Source organism: Pleurodeles waltl, chromosome 6, assembly GCF_031143425.1.
Source record: "Pleurodeles waltl isolate 20211129_DDA chromosome 6, aPleWal1.hap1.20221129, whole genome shotgun sequence".
Classification (NCBI taxonomy): Eukaryota; Metazoa; Chordata; class Amphibia; order Caudata; family Salamandridae; genus Pleurodeles; species Pleurodeles waltl.
Genome location: NC_090445.1, coordinates 1,661,602,591 through 1,661,625,410, shown reverse-complemented (window position 1 = coordinate 1,661,625,410; position 22,820 = coordinate 1,661,602,591). Strand labels below are relative to the sequence as shown.

The 22,820-nt window shown below is 40.9% G+C and overlaps 1 protein-coding gene across 6 annotated transcripts in view; it reads right to left on the bottom strand.

The window, feature by feature from the left end:
- Positions 1–2,528: 2,528 nt before the first annotated feature.
- Positions 2,529–22,820, bottom strand: part of SEC16A (SEC16 homolog A, endoplasmic reticulum export factor) — a 300,868-nt gene continuing 280,576 nt past the window's right edge. For all 6 annotated transcript variants that reach the window (XM_069241597.1, XM_069241599.1, XM_069241601.1 and 3 more), the window contains 2 exons: positions 18,349–18,426; positions 2,529–4,175 (listed from right to left, as the gene is read on the bottom strand). In XM_069241597.1, coding sequence (XP_069097698.1) covers positions 4,107–4,175; positions 18,349–18,426 — 147 coding nt within the window. In that variant the 3' untranslated portion in view covers positions 2,529–4,106. The remainder of the gene's footprint in view (positions 4,176–18,348; positions 18,427–22,820) is intronic.

Here is a 22,820-nt window from a genome sequence, read left to right as displayed (position 1 = left end):
CTAAAACAGTCTTTTTTGCAAGAACATCTGCACGCTGAATAAGTGAACTTAGGGCCCTTTTGATATAGCCTCCCTATACCACCATTTTCCAGCCAAACTAGTGATAAGGACTCCTGCTGCGCTCCCATCGAAGGGGGTGATGCCTTTTCCTTTTGGACAAGCCATCTTGCTTTAGACCTTCTTTGCTCTGCCTCGTCGAGAGACTCCACTGATTAGACAATACGAGAATATTCAGTTTTTACATTGATTTTACAAAGAACAAGTAGTGGAGGATCAGCTCTGTGTGTGGTTCTTTGGGGCAAAGACGTGCAAGGCGGTGCTGATAAAGATCATCTCTTAAGATCACCTAGAAGCAGTCTCCAGGAGGCCTAAGGACTCATTTCAACAGGGTCATGGTAGATACCCTGTGTAGGCATGCATACTGCCTGTCCTGGATATTTTTGAGGCAGCTACAAGTTGGCATCAATTTATGAAACAGTACTGCCTCACCACTTGGGTCCATTGAGGTCAGCATTTTGCCGGTTTAGTCCTGGAAGACGTTTTAGTCTGAGCCATTCCAGAGACCCAGCATTTTGGGAGGTACTGCTTTGGCATTTATTCACAAGGTGAGGAATATGTGTTTAGAAGTACACATCAAAAGTTCCACTTACTTACCATTTGTAAGGCTCTTCAGGTAGATACTCTAACCAAAGATTCCTCACTGCCCTGTCACCTACCCTTTCTGCGATATGGTATTTTTCATCTAAATAGATCCCATTCTAGTAATCTGTCCACTGGTTTATTCAGTTTGCAAATGGGCTCTGGGTCAAAGGGCACAAAAAAGATATTGAAGAAACAAATGTCCGTGTGCCTGTATGGTGCATACTTGCAGCTCTATTCATCATCATGTGGAGTAATATGGTGCTACCTACTGGTGCTCAGGAGCACTGCAATAAGTTTTTTTGATCCACTCTGGCACCTGGGAAAATTTACAAGGTGTAGAATCTGGTTTGATTATTAGAGTATCCACCAGAAAGAGTGTTAGCGAAGGCAAGTACTTTGTTCATTTAGGTAATGCTCATTTGGGGGTTTCCTTATCGTTTTAATAGCACACAACTGTCATTTTGAGACTCAGGCAGTGTCATTCAGAGTCTCTGACCTTAGTGGTGTTATTTAGTTGCTGCAATATTCTAGAACACAAAAAATATATGTGGAAAATTGGGTATCAAGACATTGGTGTCTATACTTCAATAATTAAAGACTGCAACAACACAGCGATATTGTAACAATCTTCATTATACTGAGTCCCACTGCTTCTTTTGAGACTCTGACACATCCCATGCTTTCCTAAAGGTGGGTGGAAAATGATAACGGGTCCTGCTACAGCATGGATACCTATTTCACCTCTGTGCCTTTTACAGCCTACCTCAGGTAGAGGGGATAAATGGCCATATATACAACTAGGCGCTTGTCTCTGATGGCAACTCACCATACTAGTTGAGGGCTGTGACAAATGATAACTCAGTGTAATGTAGGCTATCAATCCATAAGTTACCTTGGCAACAAAACCTCCAAGACCTGCTGGTGAATACTTCTCTGGCCATACCAAAACATGCAAGTCATGATCACAACAGTCCTAGATGGAAAGTTCAAAACATACATAACAGAAGTTGTCATAAATTAGAAAATGCAGCAAAATGCCCTGGAAACATGATTAAATTGAGAAAGGACCCAGGTGTAGCCAACATCCACGGCTTTCTTTGTTGTCCATCTCCTCCAATACTTGCACAATCTTCCAAGAACTGGTGCACAACAAACAGTCCCACTTCCCCCTCCTCCACCCAAAATATTGACATCTATATTGTGAAATGCTAATCACAACGAGCATTAACTTTTCTGGATACTGTACAGACCAGTCATTTTCATCTTGCAAACCACAGGAAAAGTAGTACATTAGGAACATGTGTTCCCACCAAGATTCCTACAAATAATTGCTGTAAATGTTAGCAGACAATGACACAATGCTATGCTCCCTGATCACCAGCATGTAAAATGCACTTTAGCTTCAATCAATCCCATACTTGCCTAGAGTGGGAAGGGAGGAGGCTTTTAGTCCTGAACATTAGCAAACAGAAATGTTTGTCACCCAATAGAAGTATCGAAGTATCAAACGTTTTCAATTTTCTTCTGATTTGGAAAAATGGTTTGTTTTCTTGACCTCCTTTTTTCAGTTGATTTAAATTGGTTTCACATTGTTTTGACCCTTACATAAAGTTTGCTAGATAATGCAGGTCATGAAAGCAAAAAAAAACAACAACAAAAAAACCAGGAAAAAAGCAGCAACCCCTTTCTCCTTCCATGCAATCTTAAAGTAGTTTGGTAGTTTAATGGGTCGGGACAGAGTATGTGTCCTTTTACCAAATTACCAGTGTACAGTTTCAACACAATTTAATCTTATTGTAACACTGACAAATGTCAAATAAAGCATAAATGCCATAATCGATGGGTAGTGCCACAGATAGTATCTTGAAATAACAACAGGAAATCAGTTTGAAAGTGCTTCAGAGCGCAAAATATTTTATTTAAGAATGTACAGTGTCAAATCTAACACTTGTAGGAAAAATAGTAACTTCCCTATTAGAGGAAGCCTTTTTGAATTAAAAGGTGTTTGGCAGTCTACGACAAAGCAATTCAGCGCCACAGCTGAACTTTAGGAGACTGAAGATGTGACCAGGCTTTCAACAGGAATATATCCAAAGGGTGGTTGCTCTCAAAATCTGGATTTGTAGAATAAATGCTGTGCAGTTCTGGAATACTCCGAAATTGTTCCGCTTGAGAATCAAATGGAAAAAGCTCACTTTACCACTTAATGTCAATGGAGATGTAGGACAAAGACGTTTACGTGTGTCCAGATATTAAGATTCAATTCAGTAATTGAAAGAAAAGCAACAATGAAATTGTGCACTCCCCTTTGGTTTCTTTATATCGTATAAATGATTATCCTTGGTCTTCAAAGGCTGACTCCACATGAACACTATCTTCAGAGACGTAAATATACACATGTTCCAAATGGTATTATTTTAGATTTCGTTTGAGCCAGTGCTCTAGTTTTAAATGTATCCTATATTAGACCTAGTATTTGAGGTTTTTAAAAAAGTTACTTTTTTGCCTATCTGATGGAAGCTTATCACGTTTTCCATTAAGACCTCAAAGTTAAGTAGCTACGGCAGAGGCTAATTTAAACTAAGATTCCAGCACTCTGGTTTGACAGTAAATTTTCTTTACTAACAGGTAAAGCTGTTGCCACCTTAATTACAGTTTGATTGAGAAAGCATACCATATTGCACTTTAAAAAAATCACATTCATCAGAAGGATTAAGCTTTTCCTATTATACAGAGGGATCTTTGCAGCCTATACAACTTTCTACATACATACTAGCTAAAACGTCATCCTGATTAATTTTTTAGTTCTCTTGCAGTAGTCACAGTTTTAATAATCAGAAATATTGTACTTTTTGTAAGAGTGTGGAGCAGAATATATGCTTTAATCATCATAAGGACACTGCATTTTGAAGATGGTATTTTCTAATAAATGAAATGATTGATTGCAAATTCTTTCCACAAAAGTGGATTTAAGGACCACTTAAGGCCAGAAAACGGATGTTCAGAGGAAATGGCCATTTAGAAACACAATTTGGACAGGTGATTAACAACAAGGAGCACACCATTTAATTTTCTGAAAGCAGGTTCTCCATAAAACGTAACTATCACTTAAATAAAATGTCCACAGTTTTTTTTGTTACAGTCACTTTCATCAAACGGAGCAAGAATTCATTTGGTTTGGTTGCAGGTCAGCTGTTCGGAACCTTGACACCAACTATATGTCATACAAAGATTAATCCTTCATGACCAGCTTCCTAAAACAGACTTTATGAATTCCCCTTTTTGGCAATAGTTTCTGTTGACAGTTTACCAGTTTTATAGGCCATAAGACAGAATAAGCTCAATTACACTGCTGCCATCAGGTCTTCAGAATATAGTATGGACATTTTAAGCACAAAGTCTCAGCTTTGTCCCACTGTCATAGTCTGAAATGTCTCAAAGTCTCAAATACAAGTAGGCATATTCTACTTCAGAGTTGGATATTTTCTCTGACCAAACCGTCCCAACCTGGGGCCTCCAGCTGTTGAAGATGGCTGTAAAACATATAGATACATATATATTAGCAATTAGCAAATAATATATTACCTGTGTACCAATATGTCTGTTGTAAAATACAGTAGGTTGATACAATAATTTCACTAGTCTGAACATAACCACAGATCTCCTTAAAACAATGCTTGCCTTTTTAACATTACTTTCTCTCGCCAAAGTACCCCGCATAAGGAAAACCAGAACAGGAGGATGCTCCTTTTCCTACCTCGCAGGCACCGCCTGGATCGCCATTCCACTCCACATCAGACAAACCACCCCCCTCCTCAACTTCACAAAGGAGCTGAAGACATGGCTTTTTTAATAACCACCTCCCCGGGGAACGCCATACTCACTCCCGCCCCCTCCCCCCCCCCCACACACACACACACAACGCCCCTCCCCATAGCCTAGAAACCGATGCGGGTGAAAAGCTGCGCTTCATAAACACTGATTGATTGACTTTTGATAATCTGGACATAAGGCAGAGGAAGCCTATTCTTCATGTGCTATTGATTTAGAAAAGTTGAATATACCGAAACAAAAGACAAGATAGGACAATTGGTTTTACAAAGAATTAACACAGTGCAGTCTGTACAATGTTTTGTTGTCCAGACTGCACCGGACAAGAAGATTGCCATTTGGGGCAGATATCTAACCTCAAAGACATTTGTACATTAAACGTTTGGGAGACGTAAAACACCCTTGGTGTGGACAAGTCTCCCCTCTCCCACCCAACACACATTTAGAGCCATTCAAGACAACTTTGTTTTCCTCAGTTTGATGTGACTTATTTTTAAAATATTTTCCAAGCAGTTTAAATATACCCACTTAGCTTTCTTTGTGGCTCACCAGTATCTATTGAAATTATAAATAATTTTGAGACATTGAGTTGCTTCTGAAAACTGGATGTGCTTTCTGCAGGTCCAATAAAGCACAAAGTATAACAATAGAAATGTGTACAGGTAAGGTATAGGACGATGACTAAGCAGCTCTTGAGATGCACTTGCCTGTTGGGGCAGGAGGGGCTTCACTACTCACTACTTTTTCCACTTTCCATCAAATCCTGTGCTTAAGAATCACACAGTGCGAAAAACTAGAAACCCTTTCTTGGTTTTAATGTAGACACTTTTCAATTTTCTTTTTAGGTTGAAGCCTACCACACAGCACATCTGCCTGGTTTGCTAAAGACTTCTTGGGGACATTCTGCAGGCATCCCTGGGTTAGTCCCTCCCATGCAGCATTGTCTATTTACTGTATTCTTCCACAAGTGCTGGCTTTCTTTAAACAGACCTTTACATTTTGTTTGGATCTTGTCAAACTTGCTGTGCATTCAAGGAGAGAGGTCAAATGTACGGCTCTGACTTCCAACGAGGTTTGGTGTTTACTTTCCTTTTTCCGATTTCAAGGTGAGGAGTGTTCTCTGACAATCTAGCTGGCCACTGGAGTTGTAAAAGAAGGGCTTTTTTTTCTAGCAAACAACAAAATGTAGATGTTTGCAAATTAACTTTGCATATATTTCAGAATATATCAGAATTGGGAAAGCACAAATGAAGTACTTGTTTGTACGTCTGAACTGTGGTGGAAGCAAGTATTTTAATATGTCAAAAGAAATAAATAAACTAGGTGGTGCTATTTCCATACATTATTGTTTGCAAGATGTATAGTGTTAGCAGTAAACCTCTGTCTCTGCAAATGTAATGATCATTTGAAATATTTTGTCTGCAATGGCAGTGTACTACCTCACCATGCATACTCCACACTAGGCCACTCCACAACACCCTATGCTAATTCACACCTTGCCCCTCCACTGTACTCTATGACAGTTTACTCCTCTACACTGTGCCACTCTACTCAACTCCCTCTCTGCCACTTTATTCCACTCTACCACCCTCCATTCTACAACATTCCACTCCCCTCTACGACAGTCTACTCCACATTATGATGTTCAACTCCAATCTATGCATCTCCCTCTCCCCCACTCCATGCCCTTCCCCTTTACGCCAGTCCACACCACTCTACCCATAACACTTTACTCCACCATATGCCACTCCACTATTCCACTTTATGCAACTCCACTCCATAACAATCTACTGCACTCAACACCACTCTGCTCGACTGTATTTAAATCACTACACTACTCCACTCTGCGACACTCTATGCCACTCCATCCTGCTACTCCACAAAACTGTACGTCCCTCCATGACACTCCATTCCACTCCGCTCTACATCACTTTTAGCCATGCTGAAAAGCAGCCACATTGGTGTACAATATGGCTAAAAAACATTGACAAAGTCAACTGCTCTTGCATAGATCAGATCTATTGCTTTTGCCAATGTTGGTTTATGATATGCCTTTTCACTTTTCCATCATATTTAACCCTTAATATGTAATACTTTAATCTTCTATATGCCACATAAAAACAGTTAAAACGGAGGTATGGCTCTGGCTTGAACTCCCAAACCCACAGAAATTCGCCAACTGTTTGCAATACATGCAACACACACCAAAGATCACACAAACTGCAATATTTTGCTCTTGGTAGTCCGGATTATCTTCCTGTGACATCTGAAAATGGGTGTTGTGTGTCCTGTGTGGCATGGTGCTAATAGCAGGGGTTGACCACAGGGCCTTGCCTGCGCCAGGGCCAGCATGTAACCCACCGCAGGTAGCCAACCCCTGCTGTGCATGGCCTTTAGCTGTACACAGTGATAGGGTGGCCACAGAGGGTGCTGGGCTCAACATAATGAGGACTGCCAAGCATCCCTGGGCATAAATGTAGAACCACAGAGGTTGACCGGGCCTTAAATGGTGCATGCAAGAGAAGTATTTCACTTGCAGCCATCTAATCATACATAGTTCGGAAAAGGACAAGAGGGGAAAGAGGCAACATCATCCAATCTGATTAATATTTTTAAGTTTTGGAGGTTATCCACAGATTAGATCAGTGAAAACACCTCAACTGAAAAGGTCAGGATATAGAAAAGTATGAACCATATAAGCCTGTTCGTCAACTTAAAAAAATAAATAAAAACAATTATATCTCAAAAGCGACCGAATTGATGTACACCAAATCAATGAAAACATGCTTTCCGAGTAAAGTTCAGCCACGTTTGCTGTAAATCTGTCCAGCAGGTTTGTATGTAGGCTTTAAACAAAACTTCCTATGTACACATTGCATAAAGACTGGTATGCTGAACCTTAGCTGTCTACGGAAGCAATTGCACATTTGTTGCAGATCTGTCCATGGGGTCGAAATTTATAGGTAAATCAGAAAATGCCCTTTCAATGTAAAGTGCGGCTGAACCGTAACTACACAGTGACAGTGCCACTGTGTAATAGATTTAGACTCTAGTGCACGACTCATATTAAATGGTCTGAAATGCTGGTCAATTCCCACCAACAGATAAAAAAAAACACAATGTAACTTAGTTCCACAAATTAGCCAGAACATCAAAACCCTACTAACGAAGATAGTGAAGATATTATTATTCAGCTCCCCATTTCAGACATCAACTCAGTTTCTATTAAAAACGTTGCTTTCCTTATGGATTTTCTACACCACACGAGTCAAAAAGAGCACCGAGGACTTGAAGAGTATCTGAAAATCTTAGAGCAGATGGTCATTAATAGAGTTTGTACATCGTTCCCTACAAGAATTACATTAGTGTGATTCTAACATCTGCAGACGGACTTAAAAGGGAGTCTGCTATAAAAGGTCCAACACAATAATTAATTTAGAAATATATTCAGACAATCAGAAGAAAGAGAACAGGCTGTCCAGCGCTGTGAGTCCTCAAAATCTTGACTACTTTTCTCCCTTCAACAAAGGAACAACTGTTGAAGAAATAATGATGCTAGAAAGGACAAAGTCAGGTCCTAAAGAACCAAGCATACGTGGAGTGTAGTATTCCTGGAGGAAGTCACAGAAAGGGACTTCTACTGGGTTCATGCAATTGTGACAGGATTCCTTATAAAAAACCTAGCCACAACTGGCCCTCGACTCCTTCCTGGTCCTGGGTCTGCGAGATGGATACATGGGTGCCTGTGGGCCTTCACACACGAGCAACATTCCAAGGAGGCTCTGCAATTCCAGAATTCCATTGTCTTACATGCCAGTCAAGTCACACACAACAAAAGCTTGGGAGATTTACAGGTGCAGGCATGGAAATACTAATAATTAGGTTAATGCCTTCGCAATGGTATGCACAGCCAATAAAATATCAAAAACCACACAAAAGATGACCATGGCTTAAGGAATTTAAGATGGTGACCAAACCACGTTTTACTTCCATTCTGTCCCAAAGATGGTGGTTGCATTTTCTCATCATTTCCTAATCTTTCCATCTTTCTGAATCTTTTCATTGACGAAGGGGTGGCACAACACTTCTCAAGTTATTTTTCCTTCTATTGTTCACCCCTTGGATACATTCCTAGCTTCAGATTGATTCTTCCGCTACGTTAGATCGTCACTGCTCTGTCCAGTTGTGAGCGCAGTCTAGTGCTCTGCTCCCCCTGCAAATGTAAGGGTTGGTTTAACACCATCAGCACTTCCTCTCCAAGACATCGCATAACAGACTAAACATGGAGGGTTTTGATTTCTTTGGGGATTTCTGTCCAAATGTGATTCTCCTACCTCCTTCCAAATGGGTACTAACTGTTGGGTCACTATGGGTACAGGAAGGATTCATCCTTTACTTTGGCAAGCAAGATGGGAGAAAGCTCCACAGTTGTTGTGTCCAGCTCCAGAAAACGTTTATCAAAGGCACCTGAATTCATCATCAGTTTGCTGCATTTGAAAAGTGAACGTGACATATCACCGACTGACTAATCAAATCTTGTATACCAAGAATAACCATTGAAATCCAAGTTGTGCTTTTCTAAATCCTTTAACAGATTCTCCAGTGAATGAGTTGCATTCCTCACAAGACGGTTTCCTAAAATTCAATGAACTGGTATAATAACATCTCAATGGGAAAAGCAAATGGCAGATGCATGCCAGCCTGGGGCACAGGCCACCACTTACAAAGAGAAAGCCCTGCAAACTCCTCCAGAGAAGGTCACAATGGGGCCCATGAAAGATCACTCCACTCAAAAGAAATTATCCATGCAACAAAATAAAACCCATATTTTCGAAACTGGATGAAAACAACATTTTGAGAGGCAGGGAAATACTGGTCCGGACTAAACAGCATATAATAGGAAGGCAACATTTTTCTTATTTCAATTAGCGCGGAGCCAAAGTGTGGAAAATACCATGGCAGGCACAATGAGGGGAAAAACTAGATCAAGGCTGGAATCATACAGCATTAATTTTAACACTACTGAAATTAACAAGCCGGACTGCACAGAGAAGTACCAGGGTCATTGTCAGACACTATTATCTTTATCTGTAAAATAAACTTGAGGAGACAGTTGGAGGAGAAGAACCACAGAGTGAAATATACCACCTGCATCTGGACTTAAAAGATGACAAGGAGGGTGAAATAATAAACTACTCAAATAACAAGGCTGTAGAGATGCATACAGTAGAAGGTGAAGTTCAATAGCAAATAGGGAAATGCATTAGTTTTAAGCTCACATTTCACACACAAGCCATAATTAAAGAATGCTGGGTGCCATGGATAATCTGATCTATGTTAATGACAATTTGATTACATCGAAAAATAACTTAATCCTGCTACTGAATAAGCATTTCTCTCTGCTCACCAGAGCTGTTACAGCTACCCCCCTGGAGCTGGCCACTGCTCAATATGTTTATGTGCATAACCATTACTGACTTGTCCAACAAGGCACTGATTGAGAGTTCAACGTGTCACCAGGCCATGCTCTGAGGACCCATTAGTGACTGTGAACTGCAGACACTGGGGGCAGAAAGGACATTCCACCAGGCGATTAGAAGAGTACCCCAACTATTCAAAGGCTGAAACAGGAATGGGTGGACCTGGACACATTATAACTGCTCTTCAATTGATCTCTAAAATGCAGTGGTCTTTAAATGTTTTAATGTTCTAACCCCCTACTCTGTACCCCTACCCCTCCGCTCTGACCCCCAGTGGGGGAAATAAATCATCAGGGCCTCACTCTGAATTTTTCACAATTATTCTACTGCATTCACAATGTTTAAATATATCTAGACTTATTTAAACACTGCAGTTAAGTTTTGTTACTGTTTAAAAAATGCAATTAAATACATGATTGCAGACCACACTATTTATTCAGTTCAGGCAGCTCTTATTAACGTGTATATTTATCCACAGTGTGATTATTAAAAATAGGGGTGGGGGTTTTGAGGAATAGTTGGGGTCCCTTCCCTTTTGACACATAGTCCCAGCTAGGATATAAATGATAAAATATGTTAGCGATGGCCCATTACAGAGCGGCTTACTACTGCTCATTTTTTTCAGATTACAACAAAGCACTGCTATCGGCATAATGCTTCTTTTGGCCAGAGCCTGGCAACCCACATCCCCATGGGAATCACTTGAGGTGGCCCCCCGCCCCCTTGGGTGACCCACCACCCAAGTCTGAAGACCCCTGCTATAACAACTACATTTTTATCTCACCCTACTTCTGGTAATTCTTGTGAATCCTATGATCACAACACAGAGACAACTTGTGCCTGCTCTGCAACTGATCCCTATAACGTATTTAAGTTTTAATCTCACCAACTTCCAGTATTTTCAATACAAGACCGGAGACTACCATTATGCATAAGCCTTTTAATTGACACTCCTGCAGCACCTTTAAAGAACCTTCAAATAAAACAATTCCAAACTAAAATCAGAACTCCTTAGTACATAAATAGTCCTCTCCAAGCACTCCGGTCCTCTTGTAAATGCTGCTCCTGTTAAGGTAAGGGCTGCTTTATTTAATCTTTTTGTTAAATTAATGTAAAAGAAATAATATTGAAATAACTATGATGCCTAAATATAATTTGACTCAGATTCTAATTTATAGAAGCTTTGAGAGGTAAAATGCTTTTTTATTACAGTTTAGGTAGCTAAAAATAATGTAAAAGTTGTATTTAGTTGTTTTTATAATGGTATCAGCTGATGAATGGGACAGTTTTAATGTGTTTTATTCTGTTAGAATTAATACTTATGCTTGTACGTATGAGAAAGCAATTTACATTGTTCGCGTCCGTTCATGTTTAAATGAGAGGTGAACTTGCGCTATGACCTTTGAGTATATTGCATCGGGTTATTACTCACAGTCAGGCAGGTTTCGAAGAATAACCTTCCCTGTATGAGCAGGAGCGCAGCGCGAGGTTAGCGGGTGCAGTTTTCCTTCCCTTCACACGCCCCGTTGATCGTGTGTCCGTGTTAATTATTTATTTAATCAGATCGCAAGTTCGTCATTACATTTGTTGACATAATTTGCTGCCAAAATATCGCAAGATCTTGGTGGCCATTTTGGATTGGTTATAAAAACAAAACAAAAAAATAAATAAAAGAAACTGAACTTCAGGATCATTTGCGTATGATGAGGGAACTTCTAGAGAAGTTGGAGTTTATTGTGAACATAGAAAAATCAGTCTTGATACCAAGTCAGTCTTTGGAATTCCTTTGTTTTCAGGTGGATACTCTATGAGCCAAACTATTCTTACCTTACTAAAAGATAAAGAAAATAAAGAAGAAAGTAAGGGACATATTAGGAAAGGAGGTAGTAACTCTTAGGGGCTTGGCAAGAACTATTGGTCTCCTGTCATCATCTATCCAAGCAATTTCCCCAGGTACCCTACATTAAATGGCCCTTCAAAGGTTAAAGACAGTCAGGTTGAGAAAAGATCTATGGTATGCGGATTCAGTGACTTTGTCCTCGGAAGCCCAGAAAGATCTGGAGTGGTGGCTGAACAGCTTAAGAGAGCTGGAATGGCAAAGCTATTTTTGGAAATGTGCCAGAGTTTACTTTGGAAACAGATGTCAGTTCTTTAGGTTGGGGGTGGGGTCTGTCTCAACAACTTAGAGACAGGAGGAAGATGGTCAAGCCAGGAGTGTTTGCAGCTTATAAATTGCCTAGAATCCATGGGGGGGGGGGGGGGGGGGGAGGTCTGAATGGTTTGAAGAGCTTCAAAACTTATTTAGCAAACACTGTAGTGAAGATTCATATGGACAATATTTCTGCAGTCTCGTATATTAATCGCCTGGGAGGCTTAAAATCAAAGTTATTAGCGATCTAACAAAGGAAATTTGGTATTTTTGTTGGGAGCACAAGATAACTGTCAGCAGGCCACATTCCAGGCGAACAGAATCTGTGGACCTCTTGGAATTCGCGTCATTTCAGAGATTCCAGCGATTGGCAATTAAATCCAATAATTTTCAGGAAGAGCCAAGACTTTGAGGCCCAAGAGAACTAGATTTGTTTGCCAGTTGACTAATTTGTCAGGTTCCATGATATTTCAGTTGGAGACTGGACCTAGAAGCATTGGCAGTGGACGCTTTTGTACAGGACTAGTTGGTGAAGAAGGCCTATGCCTTCTTCCCATTTGCCATGATTCAGAGAGGTCTATGGAAGGTCCAGAAGGAAGGTTGCAGGTTAGTGCTGGTTGCTTCCTTTTGGGCTTCACAAGTATGGTTTTCCGGGGTAATGGAATTTGCAGTAGAGGAACCTCTTATTTTTCCGCCACAACAGGGTTTGCTAGTGGGACCAGATGGAGAGGAGCATCCTTTGGTATTAGAAGGAAAGTTAGACCTTCTTGTTGTGAACATATCAGGGGTTCTGGAGGAATCTCTAGCCTTTCAGGAACAGCTAAATAGTTACTGGATGAATAGTGGGCACCAGGTACTAGGAAAAGGTATAAAGCGGTTTGGTGTAAATGGAGTAGTTGGTGCATGGAAAAGAATCTGGATCCCCTGGAAGCACATGTGACAGAATTAGTGAATTATTTGGCCAAACTATTTCAGTCAGACTTATATGATAGGACTATTAACTGCCATAGGTCAGGCATTTCTGCTAGCCATGGTATGTTGGGTGACATCACAATTGGATGAGACTCTCTTATTTGTAGTTTGATGAAGGGTATAAGACTTAAAAGACAACCTAAGGTTCGCGACTCTTATTTAAAGGATGTAAACCTGATATTTAAACGTTTTGATTCATGGCCAGGAAATAGCTACCTTTCTCTGAGACAGATTTCCCAAAAAATAGCAACACTTCTCTGTTTGGAGTCCTTCCGAAGAGTTTCAGATGTTAAAGTTTTAGAAATTAGCAATAGAATTTACTCATCAGATGGTGTCCATTTCGACATATGGAAAAAATTAAGAATATATTTTGTATCCTTCCTTTCAGGATTGCCCGAAACTGTGTGTGGTAAGTTGTATGAAGGTCATGAGCAACAAATGCTTGAATTTAGGCATGATGGAGAGTCTCAACACTTAATATACTCTGTCAAACCACATAAAGCAATTTCTGCAGCCACAATAGATGGGTTAGAGCAATAACCAGTGAGGCAGGTATAGATCTGTCAAAATTCGGTGCACATTCTATCCGAGGGTCAATGGCTAGTAATGTATTCTGGCTTGGAGGCACTCTTTGAGATCTTGAAAGCAGCAGATTGGTCAAATGCCAGCAATTTCGCAAATTTTTATTTGAAACCAGTGAAAGTATGTAGGTAGCATTGGTGTGGATAGCTTTAAACATGCATAATAGCCTCCGGTCCTGTAATGAAATGATGATTCTCCAATTAACATGCAGAGAGAACCTTGATTTCATTAAAGCCCGCTCTACAACTGATCCCTCTAACGCAGTGGTTCCCAACCTTTTGACTTTTGTGGACCCCCACTTTATCATTACTGGAAGCCAGGGACCCCCAGTGAATCATTATTGTAATCCGGGGACCCCCCCCCCCCCCCACTGAGACATTACTGAAAGCTGGGGACCTAACCTGTTGATATTATTTAATTTTCTAAGCTGTCGCGGACCCCCTGAAGAGGCTTCGCGGACCCCCAGGGGTCCCCGGACCACAGGTTGGGAACCACTGCTCTAACAGCTTTAAGTTTTTATCTCACCAACTTCCAGTAATTCTGAGAATCCTGAGATCACAACGCAGAGCTCAGAGTTTTCTGCATCTGGGTTTTCCACATAAAACTAGGAGACTCGCACCAAGTTGAAGCTTGTTCATGAAAACAAGATCACCAACATCCATTGACATTCAAAGTCATCAGCCAAACAAATTTAAAGCTAGGCCATTCGAGAATAGCACACTGAATTACAGTGTCAATCAGCACTAATGAGGAAATATTGCCAGTTTGCATGGGAAAACTATGCAAGGACCTACTAGTGCTTAATTTGTAAAGAATTAAGTGTCAGGGCCCTCGTCAGAAGGCCACTGCAGCTTATACCCCTTACTGGCCCTGCCATCGCTACCGACATAACTACTTACAATCAAACTCCTACAAGTGTGACAATTCAGACTCTTACAGGCTTTCAAAGCTATCAGAATGGGTTTGGAGGCAGGTATTTGAAATTGTAATATACATTTAATTAATAAATAACTATTGTGCTCATGTCTAAATTAGACAGTCACCACCACGAGGTGGCAGATTGTCATAAGTGCCGGCCTAGACATAAGAAAAGAAGGAAACTTCCTGGAAGGCCAATAATATTGATCCATGCAAGACTTTGTGAATGTAATAAAAACAGCATTATCCTTTAAACCCAGTGTTTTCCCAGGGGCAATCTCATGGCACACCTGTGGAGCTAGGCTTGGTATACTAACACTGCTGGATGTCTGCAGCTCCAGAAGCCTCTGGAATGACCGAGCAGACACTGCTGTTAGCCAAGAAGTGGTTAACTGTTTGGCTGATGGCTAAGATACTCTTGTGAGGAGGGAAATGAGGTTGGAGTTCAAAACGGCTTACCTAAATCTTTCTGAAAGCACTTGAGAAGATGTTGTGCAGTTTATAGAGAACGCATGTTTGAAGAGAGTCTCTAGAGTCAGGGTGAAAGCACACACTGCACTGACCCTAGATGCCATTTTATCGATATAAATAGGAGTAGCAGTGCACCTGCTAACGCAGAAAGGCCACCAATGGGCAAGATCCTGGTGTGAAGCAGAAGAAGGGTGGAGCAGCATTAAGAGCAAATATTAACATCCTGTCCTGTTAATGTTGGTTTCCCACTGTGAAGTTGGGGTATTGCTTGGCTCCCTCAGAATGGGCACATGAAAATAAACGTCCTAGAGGTCCTCCTAGAGCATTTGGCATATTTATGTTTTACTGTTAGTACCTGAGCTAAATTTAGCATCTTGAACTTTAGAAGGGAGGAATCGGTTCAGATCCCAAAAATCTAAGATGGGGCAGAGCCTGCCTATCCTCTATAAGGGAGGCAGGAACTGCTTAAATGCTCTCAAAGAGAACAGACTCTACCGATCACAAAGGCTCTGGAGAAGTAGACTGTCACAGAGCTTGATGGAAGAAGTTGTGACAGATGCAGAGCAGTGCCCTTTCTTAACCTAATTCCTTCGGCAGCACCCATTCAGCCCATGGTCTATGAATATATATGAGAAAAGGGACACAGAGGGGCCACTCACCACCTTCTGTAAGGGGGCCCCATCATTCGGTGTTCTGCCACTGATTGAAAGGACTCCTAAACCTTAAACATAGTTGGACTTTCGATGCTACAGAAAGTGTAGTCTGAATAGATACTGCTTACATGACGCTTAGTGATTTGGCTGCGATCAGCACAATTTGTAGAGCTCTGCTTCTTTATTTAATGATAGTAACCAGACCCACGCAGGAGCCCTAACAAACTGCAGGGACTGGAGGGATCTGTATGCCACACTCAGACTGCCACAGACTGTGCATAGGATGAGCGGGGATTGACTACTCAGTGCCATTACCCAAAGCCACAAGACTGCGATCCCATATTTATGAACATGCCTAGACCTCTGAGTACAATGGGTCTGCAGAAGGGAAGAGCGACTGGAAGATGGGAGACCTTACAGGGGGCAAAGAGATGCAAAGTAGAGGTGATCTTAACAAATAAAGATCATGTCATTCTGCAGAGGACTGGAATTGTAACCTAAATCAAGGTACAGAAAAACAGTCTAGGGTATCCTAGAAATGAAGAGGCCCCAAAATGACTGGCAAATCAGGCCTCTTGTAAGGAAAAATGGGAATGAAGAGATGTTACATGCCTCAAAAATTAAATGACATAACACCAGATAACAGATTAACAATGAACTATGGTTTAAACTAGAGTGGTTGATGAAAATAACACAAGAGGTAAAGAGGAATGAATGGAGCTGGGTTGAAGATGAGGGTAATTGGGAGGACCACAGATATTAAAAGTGGTGTGTAAGATTGAAGCTTACAAAGTAAATATCATTTTGACAAGGAGCACAGCTAAGGATTGCCTGAAGGGGATACAAGCATAAATAGATTGCTAGCCTGTCAACATTTTCCCGGGTGATAGGATCAAAGCATATGCATGAGTGTGTGAGACAGGCACTCTTTATATTGAGTCACACTTATGGCATCTATTCAATTCTCCTAAAAAAAAAAAAGACAGAATAGTATATACCTTCGGCTTTTGCAAAGCTTCAGGCGCCCAACATTCCAAAATAACTTAAATTAAACCCAGAGATAAAGCTGAAAATGTTGTTTAGAGGTTCTATGATCTTAAACATGTTATATTTTATTAGTATTCCTTTGTTTTGCATAGTGGGCAGCCACATTCCCTCGGTGCATGCACTGCAAAAATCATACAAAAGAATGACCTGTTTAGTAAAGATAATTCACGTTTGCAGAAAGACAATGGTCCAAAATGGTTATAAAGTAATTATATTTAGCACCTAGATTGAGTAAGTAGGTTTCTGAAAAGGCAGAGGGGAGTTATTAGTGAAGAAGGAAAAAGGCTAAAGCTTAGTACATTTATTGTCAATCCTAACACTTGAACTGAATAGCACGTAAAACACCTTAGTGAGGAACACTCCTAGATCAGGTTTGGTAAATCGGGCTGACCCTGGGTCCAAATAAATCCTTCATATGTTAAGTAATGCACTGGCGGTGCTTCCAGGGCCATTCTGACCGCGGCGGTAAAGCCGCGGTCAGAAAAGGGGAACCAGCGGTTTCCCGCCGGTTTTCCCCTGGCCCAGGGAATCCTCCATGGTGGCGCTGCTAGCAGCGCCGCCATGGGGATTCCGACCCCCTTCCCGCCAGCCTGTTTCTGGCGGTTTTCACCACTGCACCCGTCGCACCCCTGCAACTCCGCCGGCTCCATTCAGAGCTGGCTTCCTTGTTGCAGGGTCTTTCCCGCTGGGCCGGCAGGCGCCCTTTTGGCGGTCGCCCGCCAGCCCAGCGGGAAAGCCCGAATGGCATCCGCGGTCTTCTGACCGCGGAGCGGCCATTTGGCGGTTCCCGTTTGGCTGGCTGCGCCCGCCGCCAGCCAAACTTAGAATGAGGCCCTTTGTGTCTTAGTGAATGTTTTAAGTTTTATATGCTGCATTAGTAACGAAGTCATAGATTTTTCAAAAATAAATGAAAGAATAAATGAATGACAGTGTAATCTGCATAATAACAGCAAATTATGAAATGGGAAGACTGGTTTCCTATAGTAGAACTCACAGGCGAAAGATCTACGAACATGCTTTTACAATATATTTTACATCGAAAAAAAATGATTAAGTAAATGAAAACATGCCTTTAAGAGGCAACATTTTCTTAACTTTTTTTTCCACTATATCTAATCAATTGTGGAGAAAAAAAATGCAGTTAAAAAAAATGCTTACAACAAAAACACTAAAGACAAAAATGGGGCCTCCAATCAAAACATATACAAACAAAAACATACATCCAAATCAAACATTGCTCTTTTAAACATCACAGAAGCAGCCAACCTTCCCATCATGCACTGGAAGGTCAGATATACCGAGGGGATGCTCACTGCGTAATATTCATTATATGAGGTCATAGGTAAGTTACATATTTTAAGAATACAACCAATAATTATATTAGTTATGCTGAAAGGTTGACTGACGCAACAAGGATCTGTACTAGTTAACAATACCTTGACAGCGAGATCTTACTGCATGCATGCAGTTATTTGGTAAATAGAATCAGCAATCATATTAGTTATCCTGAAAGGTTGACTCACCCAACATGGATCTGTACTAACTAACGATACTTTGAGATTCGGGTTCCCGCAGCATGCATGCAGTTACCCGGGCCACTTACTTGTGTAAATTGCGAAGGGTTGTAGAACTGGACTGCTCCGGTGGGAGGTGGCGCCAAAGGTGCTGAAGTATTCGAACTCTAAGGAACAAAACAGCCAATCAAAAAGCTCAATAACCAAATACACCTCAATTTGTGCTTTTTTCTGGTAGAAAAAAAAGATGAATGAAATCTTGCATTGCTGCTGTGAAAAAGTTCACAACATTGCATATTACCCGAAAAAACTTTCCTTAACCTTTTTAAAGAACATTAGCCTGCTATAGTTTCAAAATGGCTCGACTAGCCCAAAAAGCCAAAGTCCTATTCCCAACAAATCCCTTTCATCACACTTTTGCAGACATAATTAAATTACAATTCCATATTACACAGTAAAATAACACCTTTCGCTTTAAGGTGTCATTGATTCTTTGCAGTAAGCCGCATCCTTTGCATGCTTGTTAGAGGGAGTGGAAACACCTCATGCACAAGAATGCAGCCTTTGGCATGGGTGAAAACAAACCAACCTGAACATGCAAAAAAGTAGCAACACAGCAGTGCAAGGTTACTCGATTAGTAGAAGTCAGAATTAGTAGCAGGGCAGCAGACGCCTGTTTGAAATCAGCTGATATAGCCTCAACGCCGCAGTGATATTTTGAGATTAATGAAGTGTTTCTATGGTTTGCTTGCCCCCAAGGCATTATTGCTGTTAACAATGAGTTACAATTACACTCAAAGTGTGCTGATTTTATCTATCTTGGGTAGATTAAAAAGCCAGCTCCACCACACTTTGAATCAGTGGCCATCAGGTTACATAGGGATCACTGTAGAGGCACATTAAACCAGAGAGTGGGCTTACTGGCACAAATCAGGAGCTCAATGACATCTGCTGCCCTGGTGAATAGTGCTCCGTGCCTTACATTATACACTCCAGTTGTGAAATCCGTTCCATAGTTGAAAACGATAAAAGTTTATTTTTGACATGCTATTCCTTTAAAGAGCTAAAACCAGTACTGTAATAGAGATGAAGTATTCCTTTTCTCCACTTCGTTATTTATTGCTGAAAGGCTGTCAATCGGCGTGGGATACCCTACATTATTTCATGAATTGAGCAAACTTAAGTTGATAATGTCATTATTTCCTAAATGCCCCAGAAGTCATAAAAGCATCCAATTTCGAAAATATAGGTTTGTATGTCAAGGGCCAGGGATTAGCATTTTGTTGTGCTTTAGCCGTGCCTACCGCACCGCAGTTCTCAAGCTCTTTTGGCTACCACGCTTAAAAACAAGCAATTCAAAAGATGAAAGTGTGAAAGATGAAAAGACGTAAGAGTCTAGAATAAGTATACAATGCAAGAGTTTTGTCCAAATGTTCAGCAGCCTCAAAGAAAACTCACACAGTAAAGAACTAAAGAAAGAAAGCAAAAGAGCAGCATTGTCAGCTACGAGGTCTCCCATTCAACACTTAAAAGCAACCTACTACCGTGGAGCAATGATATATTTCTGGAGCTCCTTATACTTCAGAAGCAATGCTTTGCAAGTTAGAATAACTTATTTGTAAATTACTTTTCTTAGTTTTTCTAGCCCGTACATTAATTACTGAATTTTTGCGACATGGACCCGCTCATATGTGAAGCAAAAATTGTATCAATTGACCCAACAACAAATTTGAGCATTTCTATGTGCCAATCCAACAACCCAGGCAACATTTACACATGTTTTCCTAACTTTGCTGGACTGGTGTGATGGTCACGCTTTGAACACTACTAAACTCCATATCCTTTCGATGTGGCGGCTTAAGATAAAAAAACCACTTCACGTTCTTCAAAGTCACTCACTGGTCTTCAGATTCAGACCTCACCTGCACAATCCAGCCACAAGCAAGAGGGAAAAGACACAATGTATTGTAGAACAGTTTTCCAAGCCTGCAAATGTGAACGGTGCCTCCAGAATTCAGGGGGACATGTTGGCTCACATGTGTGTACGTTAATGATTTATAGGGAATAAAGCTAGCTATAAAACAATGTCACACTGCACAGAAAAATAGGGGGAAGACAGGATAGATGACCGTATCAGAAAAGGGTACATAGGAGAAATGATTTTTACAGAATGAGAAAAAGGCGCTGGGCTAGATAGTAGGGGGTGATATTAGGCTGTTGCAAGACTGGGGGCAGTGAAGTGTTTCCATATGCCCGCTGAAAAGAAGGAAGGGTGTTTGCCCAATCTTAACTTGGATCCTGTTAAAAATTCTTGGGGTGTAGCAGGAGAAGGCTTTCTGTGCATATTCTTCCTTTTGGGTATCGCCTACATTTGAAAGACTAGCCCACAGGGAAGTAAATCTACTTGCTACTGAGGATACCCAGCTGCAAGATAAATTACTTGAGCAAGATTCTGTCCTACTGTTTCAAAAAAACTAGAAAACCACAAGTAACCCTGAAGAACCGCCACACGTATATTGACAAGACCTCTGAAAAATCAATCTGAAGTAGCATTCAGAATTCTGTAAAATCCCTTAAACAGTACAATTTCGATGATGATGTACCAAATCCATCTCACCTGAACGACTGTGCTGGGTACAGCTATTCCGAAGTTAGATTAACTTTCTAGCAGTGGCCCCTACAGCCACAGGGCTTCTGGCCAATATGGTACTGAGTACATTTTAGGATCCTAAATCCCGCACATGAGATTTAGGAACCTCGAACATAGCTAGTACAATATGGGACACAACAGAGGATTTGGTCAGGACCTGATGAACCTCTGGTGCTCCACGAAACACCAATCCATTCAGTCTTCGGAAAAAGGCATAAAAAAACCAAAACTAAAATAATTAGTCACCATTAGTTTGGCTCTTATTTATAGAAGTCCACCACATTCAACAGTACTTGGTCTCACACAGCAATGACAAGACCTATCATTAATTGACCTGGTGCAATGGACTTCTGCTATTCTCGAATGCACTGCCCTCTGGAACTGAAAGATTGAAATGTCTTAAAATACTTTAAACAATTTCTTAGAAAAACAGCTCAAGAAATAGCCAAGATATCTTAAGTTTATTTTGTGTGGGAGATGTCAGATTGTCATGCTAACCACTGATCAGGTACATTATCCCTATTTAGGTTCATTGTAAGAACATGAAGGTGCCATGCATACACATACTTGAACATCTTGTATGGGACAGTCCAGAATGAGTCCGCAGTGCCCACCTCCAATCTAGAGTTGCAGAGAAATAAGAGCAAGAACGTTTACACAAGCTCTATTAGGGTATCTGGGCCTTAAAACGTGAGAGGAATGAGCGTGTCAACAGAACTACCCCTGCTTCACCTCAGGTGCTCCATTCGACTGAACAACTTTTGACTTAAAAAGGACAGACATCGGAGGAGTTTCCTGGGTTTGTGGCTGCTCTCGCCTTTCAGTTTATCATCTTATTCGGGAATAAAGAGGAGCAGCACTACAAAGCATTGTAGTCCTTCAAAGTAATTTTTCTGACTGCTCATTTTTGCATCGAATTGTTGAGGGAGCATAATGGTTGTCAATCACAATTTATAAACGCTAGACACTGATGTCCTTGAACCTTTTCTGGTGGCCTCGTTGAAAGCTTAACGTCCGAATGGTTATCTCCTTCCTCCCCAGGATCTTCAGAGATAACTTCTGAATGTACATGTCCTATGCCAGATAATCTGAAATCAGATCTATGCATCATGATGGTTTCATTACTCCCTCCTTAGCATATTACATAATGAATACAAGACTGGGGGAGGCATTTCTTTTTATAACCTTACGCATAGCTAACTTCGCTTTCCCTATGCTGGTAAAAATACCCAATTAGATCTTACTTTGAAATGGAACATATTTCAAATCTCCAAAGGCTAGAAGGTATGTCCCCCAACATTAATCAGTGGTGGTTAACAATTAATTTGAAAAGGGAAGGAAACTGCTCCTTTGCCCATTGCTACAGAGAATGATGAACCTTATAGAATTCGGAATGAGCCATTTCCTAAGATGTCTCTGCGGTTCATTCTGGATGTAAAAGTTACTTACCCTTCGGGAATAATATTTCCAGTGGATGCATAACCTTCCTGTGAATTCCTCCCCTTAAGAATACTCTCCAGGCATCAGGTTGGTTGAGAAGAGGTTTCCCCACTAGTAGCTCTCAAAATCTGCAAGGCTGGACCATGCAGCTCTAATCACAACTTTGTTCACCAGACCTTACAGCAGTGGGCTATAATAAGCATATAGGCACCTCACAGAGTCCTGAGATCAGAAAATAAAACTCTGCTGCACCACATGTGGAGGGGATCCGAGAACACATTACCCACAGGGACAAAAACAGAACATAACACTTTTGCATACCTTGTGATTTTACAATATATAGCACAAACTAAGAGGAGCAGAGACGTAATTAGAAATCTTCAGGAAAAATATGTAGCCACCAGAAATATTGCTACTGATAATAACTTTTACTTTTGATGGATATTTCTTCCTGCAGATTCCTCAGCTTCA